Below are 16,283 nucleotides of genomic sequence, written 5' to 3' on the forward strand. Positions count from 1 at the left end.
AATATTTTTGTGCATCTAAATAACAGTGTTTGAGAAATATAACAAGCAGATGTTCTAACAACATAGTAATTCAGGGGTCAAACTGTATGTTTAATTCAGGCCCTGTAAACACAGATTTTTAAGAAATATTTAGAATGATGGTTTCCCAATATTTCTAAAGCAAAATTCAAATTGTACAGTTTTTTTTTTTTTTGTGGCCATGAGCAAACAGCCAAAAAAACTGTGAAAGATTGCTTTGATATAGACCATCAGAAGTCTTAAAATGCCCACAGAATGATCTGTTTCTCGTCTGATTTCTTTTTTTTCTTTTTTTTCACTAAAGCCTCGCAGTTTGAGCGGAGTGGAAATGAGGAAACGGCAGCAGCCACACATTGAAGGTCCCCCACAGGCTCCTGGTCACCCGAGACCCAACACTTGTTGCTTGTGCTGGTGCGGTTGCTGCAAATGCCTCTGGTAATTCACATCCTCACAAGGTGCACCATTATACTGCATAGCAATGTCACATCCACCCTTGAAAGGACATCCAAATGTATTTTTTCGGGTTCTTTCACTTAACTACACGTTTGTAAAACCATGGCGACGTCATTCTATTTGTGAATTGACTTTTCTTCATGGTTCTCTCATGTAAAATTCGAAACTGTTTTCATGTCTTTTGGAGTGACTTTGTAGTTGTGTGCGTTTCCTGAGCAATGTAATATCGTCTGTGACTAGCTTTGAGTGGCCACTTGCAGTTGAAGGCAGGAATTTTTTTTTTTTTTTTTAACGTAAGATTGAAATTGGCACAGTGAACCTCACTGTGGCACTATTTTTAGAACTAGTATGAATATAAATATTGCATAAAATAAAGAAAACATTGAGAAGGCAGGACAAACCAGTGTTTGTTAAGCTGGCGTTTCTATGGTTGTCTCCTGTTGTGTGGTTTCGTTATCTGTCTGTTAGCTGCTATTTCCATCCTCACATCACATGCAAAACAGCTGTGTAGAACATGTTTTATATTTAGAGCCTCTCCAGTTCGGGGCAGAGCCTGTGGCCAGCAAGCCCTTACACTTGTACAATGGAGACTTTGAGTTAAGACACTGAAGGCGAATTCACTCACACACTCATACATAGCCAAAATAGACTCACAGTGCAATTTATGTATTTTAGGAAAACAAACAAAGAAGGAAACAAAACACGAAGGACGTGAATGGCCGTGGAAAATCTTAAGAGGATTTCTTTTTGTGGTTTTGTTGTCAGTTTTGGAAACAGAGATTGGGTGACATTTTTAGCAGTCAGATTATGCAATGGTATCCCATGTAAACCAGTGTCTACCCATTGTGTGGACTATATCTTTTCAGAGACAAGTAATAAATTACAGTTTTTCCTTTGCAAATAACAAGTTTTTTTTTTTTAATTCATTTAGGCATTTTTTTCAAAATAGTTTACCCAGTCCTCAGAATGTAATCACCATTTGCAAATTACACATTGCATGAGAAAAAATGTGCTGAAGTCCCAAAATACCTTTGATAAAAAGATATCGTCGCAAAATTGACGCAAATCAAAATGCTATCACAGCTGTTTGTGGAAGATAGTTAGGTATGGTCGTAGTCACCATGGATTCAGCATAAAAACGTTTTTAAAATCTATCTAAGAAGTATTTTAATTCCCTCAGGAATCATTAGCTACTTCAATATTAACTGTAGTGGAGTAATATTCAGCTGGCCCATTAATGCAGGCTTGATGGATTTAGGACTTAGTCAGCCCTTAGCATATTTCTCAGCAGTAATGTATCACTGTAATGTCTCAGTCTGTTGTGGATTAGTCTTCAGGTAAAATGCAGTACTTTGGCACATAATTCACTCAGAAAGCTGCTCAAAGAATTTGTCAAAGATTATTTGAAATAATTCTACTCAAATCTATACATCTATGTGCCCTAATTCATCACCAATTCTTCTTTTGTTTTTTTTCTCTTTTTTTAAGACCTTAACTTACTGACTGTTTTTAAGACCTTAAGACCTTAACTTACTGACAGTTTTTCTGAGTGGACCATATATTTAAGTGTGTTTCATATTGTACTTTATATGAAAGCAACTTCTTCTAGTGAAGGCAGTCAAGAAATGGACTAAAACAGAAATGGTTAATGTGATGTGTACAAACACTGTAACTTCTAGACAGTGGCATTTTAGCATTCAATAGTCGACATTTCCTATCAGGTAAAATAGAAATGACTCATATGAAGGCCTTCCGCCCAGTGTTGCTTATACGGAACAAGGATCCGTTTTCATGGTAATGTTGATTCACAATACTTGCCTCTGGAGTCCTCTTCTATTATTTGTTAGCGGTTAGTGTTTACTTTGAGCTTGGGAAAGATGAACGGAGTAACTGACATAAGTAAAAAGAACTGATCGTTCAAGTAAAGATATCATTTCTGCATGTGGTGTCATGCCCTCATGCCGTAAAAGACACTTACTTAGAATCACAGAGTGAATTGGCTTTAAGTTCTGTTTTGGTTGTTGTTGTTTTGACCAGATGTTATAACTGTATCTTTATTTTTAAAATTAGATGTTATATCAGCATAAGAAAAACGTGTCTCTGGAAAGAGATCTTTATTTTAAGCGAGCTGAATTTTGCCAGTAAATGACAAACAAAATATAATGCTGTCAGCTTTGAAAATAAATTTCTCAGGATTTAATTTCCCTAAAGCAGAGCTCAACGCAATGCGCTGGGCATTATGCACACTCATAGTTTTGTTCTCTGGTTTTAGCAAGCGCAATAAAGCATTTGTTCTGGAATCATTTGTATCTAAATAATTGAAAAATACCATGTATTGCTGTTTCAGAATTATCTGGTTTGAAATTATTTGTGCTAAGACAAGTTAATAAATGTGTTTTAGTTCCACAAACTGAGTGTTGTATAAGATATTACTCTAGGTAATTACCAATTCACTGTACATTTTTACTACATGATAGACTCAAGCATCTACCAATAGTTGATAGCGATGGTACCCAGAGGCACGAGTGAGTTCATTCTCCAGACCATGAACATGTAATCACTCCAACTAATATTTCCTGACTAAATTTTTTTTTTAATTTAGCTGACACAACGCCATTGAGGTTTTTTACCCTTCATCAGGGCTGAACTTGATTGGGTTAGTTCATCATTTGAAGGGTAAAAATAGGACAAGAAACCTTAAAGGAAATTAAATAATAATTTCTACCTGTTCCGAGGCATTGTCAAGTCGGGCCAGGACACTGTTGCCAAGACAAATATGCTGTTCTTCAGTACAGAGAAACTAATTGCTAATTGCTGAATGTAAAACACTTTTCATTAGCTGTTCAGTGACCACGAGACAAATTCTTAAAGCAAATCAGCTGACGAGGCTGATATGCTGGTAATGGAAGCCAGCTTTCCTTACATCCCTGAAATTTTGTCATCAACTTTAACTCTGTCATCGACATTTTAACTTTAGATAAGTATGCACAAAAATGAATCTCAGTTTGGCAGTGTGTAATAGTGTTTGGCTAATGTTGGCTTTTCTTTTCCAGGAATGAAGATAGGGCGGAGCGCCCAGAACGGCAGACGTGTACAAAAATGGATAGCATAGAAGCAACAGAGGAGCAGTGAGTAACCAGGAACTGCATAGTAAATTTTCCCATCATCGCTGTTCTTTCAGAAAGTTGGATAGAGTGTTTGTTCAGCTGCATTTTACATAACTGATCTTTGTTCCTGTGCATTATTTACATAAACACAAAGTCACAAATTTAGAGTTTGTCTGGTTCAACATGACATGAATCTTGCTGAGATAGTTGGACAGAAATTAGATTAACCCTGTAAAGCCTGACACACAGAAAAAAAAAATCTTTTTGGGGGCGTTTTATTGGAAATGAGAATTGCTTTTTTAAAAAATAAATATTTATTTTTATACATTTTTTTATATATCACACACTAGTGTTAACAGTGAACATTTATGAGTCCGTATGGACTGGATAATAACATTATTGACGTTCTGTTGGCTGAAAATGGCTGGTGTTAAATTTCTGATATATTTCAGTTCAAATACGACACTTTTGAAAACCTCATCTAAAATATTTTTACAGTTGATTTTATTTCTCCCTCCACAATGCATGTCTTAATCATATAAGTAACCACTTTAAATAGTAAAACAACTGCATGTAAAAGACTTGTCTTTCCATCAGAGAACTTCAAATATACACACACACACATATATATGTGTGTATATATATTATGTGTGTGTGTGTGTGTGTGTGTGTGTGTGTGTATATATATATATATATATATATATATATATATATTTTTTTTTTTTTTTTCTCATTCATTATATTTTATATACTTCATTTTCTTTTTGTTGATCCATCCAGAGTGACAGAAACAAAGTCATTATATAACAGCAAAGCTATCATATTTTAATATAAGACTAAGTTTGCTAATATACAATTAGATTTCATTTCTTCAGTTTTCTGATTTCAATCAGAAGTCTACAAATTGAAAATAAAAATGCAGATTTTAGTATTTCAAAAAAAATTCTAAGTAGCATTTTATTGTCTGGGGTTTTGATTTCATCAAATCAGTTGTATACACAAAAGTACTATGAATCAAGTCGTACCTCTAATATAATATGTTTTACCACCATATTTTGTGGCTGTATCATTGATGTCATAAAATTTGACTCATTAAAATATGAACCACGTAGAAATTTATTTGCTCAGTGTGAACATAAGACTCATGCTGATCTTAAAAGGGAAGCTTTTTGTAAGCTTTTTCTTAAAAAGAAAATTTCTGGTTCTATTGCTGATCTTAAAGTCAGTTTGCTTGACTTCAAACATGTTTTGTGATTTTGTCACTCATTAAATAATTGATGTCATCTATAAATCTAACTGTTATGTACTGCGTTCTTATCATTATGATCAGCACTAAACTTTGTCTTTAGCCCTTGCGTATTTTGTCCCCTCTGTGAACCACTGCTAGCAATGTCACAGTGTTTAAAATTCGTAAACTGATAGTGTATGACTGCATGTTGCTGCCAAGCAGAGCTAGTGTACCCTCCCATATCCTCAGCGATTTATTACTCTAGATTTTTTCTCTGAGGACTAAAATCATGATTCTCATCTTAAAGAAAAAGGTTTATTCTCAACAGCCCATTTTTTTCTTAACTTTTCTTAACTCTTTCACTTTAAAGGTATGTAAATTACTGTGTTATTAATTTTTTTTCTCTTTTTTTGTATCCATGTGTTCAGACACCCAACTCTGGACGAGGTTGTTGCCTGGGCACGGAGTTTTGAGATGATGATGCGATCATCTGTGGGCAGGGATGTGTTCAGAGAGTTCCTGCGCTCTGAGTACAGTGAAGAGAACCTCATGTTCTGGATTGCCTGTGAGGAACTGAAAAAGGAGACCAACCCTGCTGCCATAGAGGAGAAAGCCAGAATCATTTACGAGGATTATGTTTCCATTCTTTCGCCAAAAGAGGTAGGATATGATACAAATGCATTTTAAATGTCCTGCAGATTATTCTGGTCAGTTCTAGTTGTTATATAGACATTGTTTCTTGTGATATAGGGACTCTTAATGGACGCTTTTTCCAGTCCGTAAGAAACAGATTATTTGAAGCTGACATTGTGTAGAAAATATAAACGTCGCATCAGTGAATTATTGGTTAGGTTAAGCCTACATAAACATAGGATGTCAGATATTTAAATCCTGTCGGCTTATTTTTTTATGTCTGTAGTACAGATAATTTAGTGGCAGTGTTGGAAGGGTTTTATTACACTAATCCTGTTTTTTTAACACTTAACCTTGGGTTAAAAGCTGAGTATTAGCTCATGCAGTGCTAAATGAGCATTATATTAGTGTACCTATACTGAAACCTGTGTCAATTTTGTACTGGTTACATAAATGAATGTAGTTTATGTAGAAATGGCACAGAGTGCTGCAGCCATTCCTTAAACACTAATGTATTGTATGTTGAATTCTGTCTAGATAAGAGGTCTTTTGCAGAACATTTTGTTTTAACAGCAAGGTGTTTGATAGACCAAGCCAGTTCCCTTAAAATGAGTATTAAGGCAATTTTTCCAGTGTAGCATGTTCGTCACAAAGTGTTGTTTTCATCTGACCCCTTGTGGTGAAATTTAGAAATACAACCGTGGCTGGGATGAGAAGGTTGCATCCAGACACTACACATTCATTTCCTGACCAATGTTGGTCACGTACTTAATGCAGTTAAGTGGGAGTGCATTTTCTATGGTGAAATTTCTGTGATTCCTGTAGCACACTGTAATAGTTTATGCAAGTTCATGGTAATATTGCATTCATTCTGCTGCTGCAGCTATACTCAGAACTCAACATGTGCATCCCTGACATTACAAAAATGCCAGTAAGCTTATGAATATGAATATACTAGCTGCCAGTCTTGTCAGCTATACTGATTTCTGTAAAACATACTTTTGTTAATGCACACTTTCTGCTTTAATGCAATAAACATTGCATCATTTTATTAGAGCTTTGAAAGATGTTCATCTAGGCATACATTTTTGTTAGGGGTGTAACAATTCACCGATGCGATCAGCGATTCAGTTCGGTGCGATGCGATACCATGCAATCTGATACAGTTCTTAATATCAGTTTAACCTAGATATTCATTTTCCTTCCCTCTTAAAAAATCCTAAAGTTTTCCAAACTTTAGATTTTAGATTTGGTGATGCACTCCAACTGGGTCGGACATGTTGTTCTTGTTTTTACCTCGCAAGCAATGCTAACGTTACTCTCGTAAAAGGTAAAAGGTCAGAACGAGATGCGGTGCAGATTTCGCAGCGAATGAGAGGCAATTATTAATATTTTGAAAGTAACATGACGTGTTACGTTAGATCAGTGAGTCTTCCGCAGCAGCTTAGCTCATACTAAAGTAGAATTAGCAGCAAAGCTTCAGTCAACCGATTCCTAACTTTAGAATTGGGCCATCAACTGGTTCGTGATACATTTGAATTGATCCAGGGTTGCGCGTATCGATGTAGTCGCACCAGTTTCTGATTCGTATCTGTGAATCGTTACATCCCTAATTTATGTACATTAATTTTCTCTCGATCTTTGCCCTCCATTTCTCTGTGCTATGCTATTAAGCAAGTGTCTGTTGGTTTACAAAAAAAGTTTACGTTTACATTTTCACGTGCTTTTTAATCTGTTGGCTAGATGACCCGCCTCAACATCTCTGTTTCAATGGTTGTATGTGTTCAGCCTTCAGCTTGTAAGCTGCGTGCATAAATGTCCAAATAATTTTCTTTTCATGCAAATGAATGCATTGTCAGTAGAAAAGGTCGAAAACATCACCTACCGTAGCATAAATCTCTCACAATATGACAGCCAAGCTTTTATAATGCCCGGCCCAAATATCAACAGGTTTCTTCATTTGCATGAAGTATTTCAAAACAAGGAAACTGTCTGGTGATGTGCCTCCATAAATGATGCAAATATAAATATGAAATATCATGAGTAGTCAGTGCAGTGACAAGAGAAGTGGAAGGTCTGTTGTATCTTCATCATCTTACCCTCATCATGCCATAGTTCCATTTCAGTAATCCCAGTTTTCAGAGTTTCAAATTGATGACATTAAACTCGAATTAGCATGCTGAGAAGGAGGTCATGTGAAACTGATGAGGCCTTGTTGTTTGGCTTTTACTTTTTGGGTAGGTTGCTCTTGTGACCATTTTACCTCTTACAGGTCAGCCTTGACTCGCGCGTGAGGGAGGGCATCAATCAAAGCCTAGCAGAGCCCAGCAACCTGATGTACGAGGAGGCCCAGCTCCAGATCTACACCCTCATGCACAGGGACTCCTTTCCCCGCTTCCTCAATTCCTCTGTTTACAGGGACTTTTTGGACAGCAAGAGAGCGTCCTGCTTAGACACTTAAGGTCCAGCCAAAACAAAACAAAAAAAGTATCAAACCTAAAAAAAAAAAAAAAAAAACCCAAGGTGCCACTATTAAAAGGCGTGACGTTTCTTTCCTGAAAGAACGAATAGTTAAGCAATTTCATACGTCTGCTGGCGACTTCGTTCAGTTCCTGTTCAAGTGCCGATATGAGCTCCTCAGGCAACTGTGACACTGAGAAACATGACATAAAAAGAAAGGAAAAAAAAAACCAGACAGATCCATACTTCCTTTATTTCAGTCTTTCTTGTCCACTCATTCTGTCTCTGGATCAATGTATCTCTCTCTCTCTCTCTCTCTCTCTCTCTCTCTCTCTCTCTCTCTCTCTCCCTCTCTCGCTCTCTCTCTCTCTGTCTCTCTCTCTTTCTCTCCCTCTCCCTCCCTCTCTCGCTCTCTTTTTCATGCCTCGCATATTTGAGGACAGTTGAATAATGATACTGTTTTTTTTTGTGACAGGATAAGAACCTGACCACGTCGGAAGAGAAAGCCTGATTATGCGCGTACATGGTTACAGAACTTATTCTAGCTTGATATTTAAGCTGGGACTACAGTGGTTCTTAACTATCACATGTAATTTTAATGCTGTTGCAGTGAGAAACCATGTCAAGCTCTCTTAAGTGGAGGGAAAAATTCGTTTTGACAGTTGTTTTTAAAGAAAGCTCAAAAGTGTTGACACTGTTTCATCCGTCCATGCCCTTTTCTGTCTTGACAGTTTTATCACTGGGAAATGTAAGGGCTAGATATGTGGTTGGGCAGCTAAATAAATCAAGAACATTCTATTCCACTGCAAAAATCACGATGCCTCGATGTTAAAAGAAGGGCAGAGAAGCTGCTGAAGCTGACAACAACCACAGTTTTATTGTACGAGTCCTTCCCGTCCCTTCCCAGATCATTTCCAACAGAGAGAAGCACAGGTACTGTATGTCAGGGGTTGTAACCGTTGTTGAATTTTATCAAAACAGAAATTGCCAATGTTTTGGAACTACTAGAGAACATTAGAGAACTTCCTCTGGCGTATGTTTTTTTTTTTGTTTTTTTTTTCTCCTAGCGTTTAACAAAATTAGTTTGTCGCAGAGCCTTGTTTTCGAAGGTGAACACTGTATTTGCGATAATTGTATGTTCGGTAGAGCAACGCACGACAGTGGAATTTGTAAGAGGTGGCATTAAAGGAATATATTAGCTTCTGGTTTCTCTTTAAGATATTTGTATATTCTGAAAATGTGTTGAGTCATTAACTGTTGCAGAGGCCCCAGTCACTGTCAGGCTTATGAATGAAGGCAGTTTCAACACTAAACTGAGACGAGAGACTACAGCTTAATGCGTTCATGATGTCTTGGAGACTAGGCTTTTATGGTTGTAAAAACAGGCCTTTTTTCAGAGACCGTTGATAGTTTTTCTTCATTTTTGCCAGCATGCATTATTCTGTGTTTGTGTACTGTATAAATTACAATACACCATCCAAAAAAATTAGCTGTTGTGGATGAGAAAGTTGAAGTGAACATAAGAGAGAAATTTTTTTTGGTTATACGGTATATCCCTAAAAGTAACAGCATTTTCCAAGCAGATTTTCTTGGACTTTTTAGGAGAATGAGAACATAAAAACTTGAATGTTTTGCTGTTGACTTTTATACAATTCATGTGCTATTAAGGCAGCCAATGCATGAAGAACCACTATATAAAAGACTGCTGTGTATGTAACCACAATTTCTCCTTTTTAGTTAGTTGAATAACAGTAGTGCAGCGTGAGCAACATTGATTTTAGCATTTTGTAAGCACTTCTCCTCAGCCAGAGTATTAATGTTTTACACACCTGGAAACAATCACGTGCCAACCATTCTTTACCACTTTTCCGTGAATTGTGATAAGGGTTTGGTTTTTTTTTTTTTTTGGAAACCTGAGAGTGCCATTGGATTACACACACAAAGTTAAACGATGCCGATGTTTTTCCGTCCAACGCTACAGTGTATCATACTGTCCTCACTTATAGAATACTCTATACTAGAGTGTGGTGGTAACTGGTGTTGGCATATGGAAGAAATGGGCATTCAAAAAATTAAATGCATGCGGCTCAAGACACATCTTGTATGGCTTTTTCAGTGACAACATGACCGTTTTGATTTTGACTGTTGTAAAACTACTCTTTTCAAGACCAATATTTCAAGAATTTTGTTCAGTCAGGAGATATCTTATGACTGAATAGGAACATCATGATGCAGCTGTCCAAGGTTCACAGTCACATGATTAACCCAGACATTCTGGAGTGGCACAAATAACTTAACCAGATTTGTTATGATCTGCACCTGTGTCCGTGATGTGAATCTGTGAATATTTTACTTATCTGATGGACATGTTCTAAGTCTGTACAACATGCCCTGCTCTGTCCACCTCTCCCTCTGATAGATCAAAATAAAATTAAAGCTATATTTTGGCAGTTTTGAAGACGACAAGGCCAACAGCAACAACAACAAAAAATTTGAATGCTGCATAGCATGTTGTCATTCAGTAAAACATATATTAAATTCTGTGTGTTTTGTTGACAAATATTACGATTATGGAAGGATGTGTCATATCTCATGTGGTCAGATCAGAAGAGCTCTATGCTGATTGACACTGTTTCTCTGTGAAGAGTTTCATTTGGTTTTTTTCCACTACCTCTCATGTTGCCTAATTTATTTCATGTCTAGTTGTCAATGTACAATTTATTTTTTTGATCTACTTGAAGCCTAACACTGTAAATGAATTGTGCACAGATGAACTGAGAGTTGATAAAGAGTAGCGACTTTTTTTTTTGTTCAGTTGTATTCAGCTGAATTAGATTATAAGATATATGAAGAATTCAGGAAATACACTGTTAAAGGGCTAATCTCATTTTGCCTATGCAAATACGTGAACTGTTGGTTGTGCAGAGAACAAGGTTTGAGGGGAGTTTTCAGTGACTTTGGGTGGAACATGGTTTACATTGCCCTTTGCTGATATTCTTCAGTCTGGTCAGCAAATATGTTTTCTTATTTTATTTCTATAAACATAAAAGTAATATACAGTATATTAAGAAAATATAGTATGCCTTCGTGATGGAAAAAAAATTTAATTGAGATTTAAATAAATTCGTGTTGTCTGAACTGTGGCTGTGTTTTGGCATCTTGTTAGGAGTGCAGATCATAATTAGTGTACAATTTACATGTGGAATGTAAGCATATGGCTTATTTGTTCATGAATTTGAACACACACAGTAAATTTGGGGGGGGCCCCTGAAAAGGTTACTTTAAATGTCAGGGGCAGTCATCAATATGATCAATTACAGTCCAAACATTTACGGAGGCTGAAACACAATTTCCAGATGTGTTGAGCATCTTTTTCTTGATGTTTTTAAGAGGTGCTTTAGTCTTTTTCATAGAGGTTGAAGGGCTGTTTTGAGCACTTTAATGATTTAATGTTTTCAAGAACAAGAATATCTACCTCTTGGATCTTTCCTTATTCCTCCAATCCTGTGTACAGATCAGCATTGACATATCACCAATAGAACTCATACGCTCCATGTCTGTATTGCACTGATTCTTGGAACAGTGCTAAGGATATAGAGGAAGGGATTATTTTCAAGAGTCAGTTTCCTGTTATCAAATTTTATCAAGCATTTTGTGTGTCCCAAACACATGAAATGCACATTTTAAAACCTGATCTTCTAAAGCAGGCTTTACTTAACTGATCAAAATGACTTTTTGGTTAATTGTTTGACATGTGGAGACAAATCTGATTGACTAGTGAAGTCTTACATCTGTGTTGTATTAAGTAATAATAATAATACTACAAGTTTATTTAGAGCCCAGTATAACTATTTATAGCCACAAAGGGCTTTACATATTCACAGCAAAGTTAAATCAGAATTATATTATCCATAAGTTAGAGAAAGTAGATAAGTCTTAAGTTTAGTTTTAAAGGTGTGAAGAGAGTTTGCCTCCCTAATTTCTGTAGGCAGACCATTCCAGAGGAAGGGAGAGCGATAGGAAAAGTCCCGGTAGCCAGCAGACTTCTTTTTAACTCTTGGAACGACTAATAGTCCATAATCTTGAGAGCGCAGGGTGTGAGGGGGTTATAGGATGTAATTAAGACAGATAGGTAGGCCGGCGCAAGCCCATGTAGAATTTTATATGTTAATAAGAGGACCTTAACATCTGCCCTTGCATGAATTTGGAGCCAATGAAGGGAAGCCAGGACAGGTGTAATGTGGTCAGATTTCCTTGTTCTGGTCAGGATTATGGCATTCTGGACCAGCTGAAGACTTTTGGTTCTAAAGGCAGGCAGACCAGGGTACAGAACATTGCAGTTCTTGAGGCGAGATGTGACAAATGCATGAACAATGGTTTCTGCATCAGCCATATTTAGAAAGGGCCTAATTTTACCGATATTACGGAGGTGACAGAATAAATGGGACCTTATAACAGTCATTATAAAGGATCTTCTCCTGGCAAGAAATAGGACTTTTTTTTAAGTCTTTTTTTTATCCTTATGGAGTCATTTATCTGGAAATTCACTTTTAGCAGAGCCACCATCATTAACATCATAGTACATTTACATTTAGGTTGAGTCATTTAGCAGATGGTTTTATCCAAAGTGACTTCCAAGACAGGTAAATCAATGTTCTTTAAATTTACTTTAGTTCATCATAGAATATGAGTGATTTTGGTGAAAAATGCAAAGAAATAAACAAGCAAAAAAATATATAAAGACAAATCCTTGCGTTTCCTGGACAAAAAAAAAAAAAATGTTTGAGGCACTGACATACTCAGAGATAAAGGTTATAATTAGCCAAGATGTCAAAAGGAGTGAACTTACCGTTTATGTGTTCTTGGCAAAGTGTGCGATCCCCCCTCGATTTTGAATATTTCACTCTTCACTCTAGTTCCAGCAGGTCAAAAATAATGGAATGATATTAGAGTTACTACTTTACGTTGAACTGACAAAACAGCTTGTATGACATGTCATATATTTAAACTAATTGCGGAATGTGATTTAGTAAAATTCATAAGCAATGGAGGTATGGTTTTCCAGCAATGCCCTCTGATATTTGAGGCATTGACTGGAAATGTGCATTAATAACTGAGTGAACAAGTAGTGGGCTATAGCTTACTTTGAGTTACTGTCATCAGTGAAAGCCATGAGAGAGGACTGTGAATCCCTTTGATTGGCATTGATTTCATTGCCACTAAGAAATACAAAATATCCATTTGTTTTATTGATGAAATTCATTTAGTATACCACTTTCAAATGCAGTTAGTACTTTTCAAGATGAAGATGCTTATTAATCCTGAACTGTGATGTATGCAATTCTGCAGTTACAAATTTTTGATCCACTTTTTTTCATGCCCATAGCTATCACATTTTGATCACTTAAATGACCTGTTTCTTCATTCTTTTCTTCTAGGAAAGGGTTTAAATAAAAGTTATAATCCAGATTACTTAGTCTATCAGCATTGTCTCCACCAGTATTCTGATGGTCCCACCAAGTGGGCACAATTATTTTAGAATAGGTTTTTTCCCCAAAGTGATTTAAGTAAGATTAAAAATTGCATGTCTTACACGTTAAATGGAGAAGATAATGGAATACAGCAGGATTCTTCATTTTAAGTATGCTCTGAAAACAGACCAGACACAGTTCTTGCCTTCGCTGAAGGATTTTTTTAGTCTGTGTCTTGATATGTTTCCTTTTTTTGTACTCACTGACCTGCTATGTCATGTCACACAGTCAACGTGGCATTATGTCAAACAAAATTGCTTCATTTAAAATGTCAGAAAGTGTATCCCAGTACTTTTGTCCATGATGACTGGAAAAAAAAAATGTAGTTTAATATTTTATATTTAGCATGCATTTGCTAATTACAATAATTTAGCTATTTATAACACACAATACTGTATGAGTATGTATTAAAGTACTGCAGTATGCAGACAACTAGTTACGCTGAAACTTGTCGGTAAGCTTATATTTTCTCTTTACGTAATATTGACAACATAAATAGACAGTCCTCTTTTGTGGATTCTCAGAAAATGTGTGATGACTTAAATCCTCCTTACATTAATGAGATTAGGTTATGGTCGTTCAGCTGTGCAGTTGGTTTTTAAAGAATCCAGCTCTTGCATGATACATATTTGAATAAAAAAAAAAAAAAAAAAAAAAGGAACATAAAATTTGCAACAAATGCAAAGTAATTTGGCTGTTGTCAATGTCCAGAGGATTGGACAACAGACAACATTTTTTTCAAAAAGCCAGAGTGTAAATAGTGTGGAAAAATAGCGCTCTCTTGTCTGAGAGAGCATAGTCAGGTGTGGTTTCGCCAATAATGGAGCAAAGGCTAGAGAGCAGGGAGTGCTGCCATTTTTTTTTCTGTATTTTAACCCTTTAGAGGAAGTGTGACTTCTTAAAAGATAGAAGGAACAAATTAAAACATAACAAGTAGATGTAAAATAAAGTGGTGAGATGCTCTTAGTGTGTTTTAGATCAATACAGACAATTAATGTGTTATTATAAATGGCATAAGACATGGTTTGTGCTTTCTGGAACTTGGTGAATACTGTCTAACAGTGTAATGTTTAAGCATTGGGGTAGCTTCTGAAGTAACCACCGCTGTGTTAGACACAGGAAGAAGACAGTGATTTATTGTAGTGTGCACTGCATGTAAATGTGGAATTGGTCCTTTGTACAAACGCAGCCTATGATGTTAACTGATTTAACTCAAATATTTTTTATGCCAATCTGCATGACGACAGCAATATTCAAATACTGTCTTTGGAGGACTCTGGAGCTCTGGTGTTTCTTTATTAGAGAAGTCCACATCAGGCTTGTCATTACAAAAGTAACTGCCCTGACCAATCAGGTTGCTATTGATTCTTCCTCCTTGATTCACATTTAATAAAATCTTAAAAAAAAAAAAAAAAGCTCTATAAAAGCATTTCAACACATGGAAGTGCCAAACATTTTTAGACAGCCTAATTTGCAGCTGTTTTCTGTGCTCTCTTGTGCCAAAATGGTGCCAAAACACAGAGGACAGGTGCCTTGGTAAATGTTTTTTGATGTTCCTGCTCTGAAGCTAAGAAGTATTCTTGAGTGTATCATTTAATGCACAGACATTTCCTTCTCATGGTTTGTTGTTAATTGTTTAATTACTGAAAAAAAAAAAAAAAACAATAAATAAAAAATGAATAATGGAATTTTTGAATTGTGGCATGAGCACGGTGCATGAACACATATGTACTATTCTCATTATTATGATTCGCATAAGCACTACTGGTATGTGAGTGAAAACTACTGGTAAATCAAATCAAATTGAATAAATCCAATATAATCAAAACCCTGACCCCTTTGAACAGAGACTACATGAGACAAATTTGCCAGTCAAATTAATTATAACTTTGAAGTGCCATCTATTATTTTTTGTGGTACTGTTACTACTACTGCTACTACTACTACTACCACAGCTAATAATAATAATAATAATAATAATAATGATAATGATAATAATTCTGTAACCCCCCCCCCCACCCTTCCAAATCTCTTTCAATCAATGCTGCTAGCAGCAGATGTGGCTGAGTTCTATATTTTAGACATTTTATAATGAAAACTTCTGAGATTTGTGGACGAATTGGATTTCCGCACCACATAAAAGAGTTAAAAATACATTAATTTAAAGACCATCTAACACTGACCGACTATCTTGACACTTGACTTGTGTTCAGTCAAGAAGCAGTATACAGAGTTAAATCCACCAGTGGAGCTCCTGTTGATCATCCACAGAAGCCTAACTGTCACCATCCTCAGCATCAAGTTCTACCAACAGATGTGAAGGTCAAAGGTTTAAAGTGAAATTCAATCAAAAATTTTATTATATTCTCCCAACAGTCCTTGAACAGGTTAAGAACAAATCCTGGAACTACTCCAAATCTGATCCCTGCAATACCTACAAAGATCATACATGATCCTACAGGATACTGCACGTTCTATGGTAATAATGCCAGATATTGGTTCTACTTGTCTGCTCAGAACATGAGATCTTACCTTATTTCAGCATGCATAAATTAAAGGGCATAGTACATTTTAAGACTATGCTGGTATAACCTGGACAATTCATCTCCAGGGATCAAATGAAACATTACAGCAAATATAGAATAGCATTGTCCTTTATTCAAAATGTTTGAATGTGTGGAGAATGATTCCAATGATTGTTTCATTTAATTTCCATATTTATGGCATGATTATAGGCAATAGCACTTAAAGGGCTTGGAAGAACACATCAAATAACCAGTTTTAATACATAATGCAATCCCTTTTCTTGAAAAGTCCACTGTTTTTGGAGCCGTACACAAACGAACAAATTGT

General features: G+C 36.0%; 1 protein-coding gene across 1 annotated transcript; it reads left to right on the forward strand.

The window, feature by feature from the left end:
• Positions 1–322: 322 nt before the first annotated feature.
• rgs17 (regulator of G protein signaling 17) lies at positions 323–7,900 on the forward strand. Its single transcript, XM_030772750.1, has 4 exons — positions 323–453; positions 3,525–3,599; positions 5,235–5,466; positions 7,712–7,900. Exons 1-4 carry the CDS (start codon positions 347–349, stop codon positions 7,898–7,900), a joined length of 603 nt encoding a protein of 200 aa, XP_030628610.1. The 5' UTR covers positions 323–346.
• The last annotated feature ends 8,383 nt before the right edge of the window (positions 7,901–16,283 follow it).

This window comes from Chanos chanos, chromosome 4 (assembly GCF_902362185.1).
Source record: "Chanos chanos chromosome 4, fChaCha1.1, whole genome shotgun sequence".
Classification (NCBI taxonomy): Eukaryota; Metazoa; Chordata; class Actinopteri; order Gonorynchiformes; family Chanidae; genus Chanos; species Chanos chanos.

Bases quoted from the DNA above. Each gene is read 5' to 3' on its own strand.
- rgs17 (XM_030772750.1), top strand. From the start codon at position 347: ATGAGGAAACGGCAGCAGCCACACATTGAAGGTCCCCCACAGGCTCCT. The intron at 454-3,524 runs GTAATTCACATC...TTTCTTTTCCAG, and splicing joins GGTTGCTGCAAATGCCTCTG to GAATGAAGATAGGGCGGAGC. The intron at 3,600-5,234 runs GTGAGTAACCAG...CCATGTGTTCAG, and splicing joins ATAGAAGCAACAGAGGAGCA to ACACCCAACTCTGGACGAGG.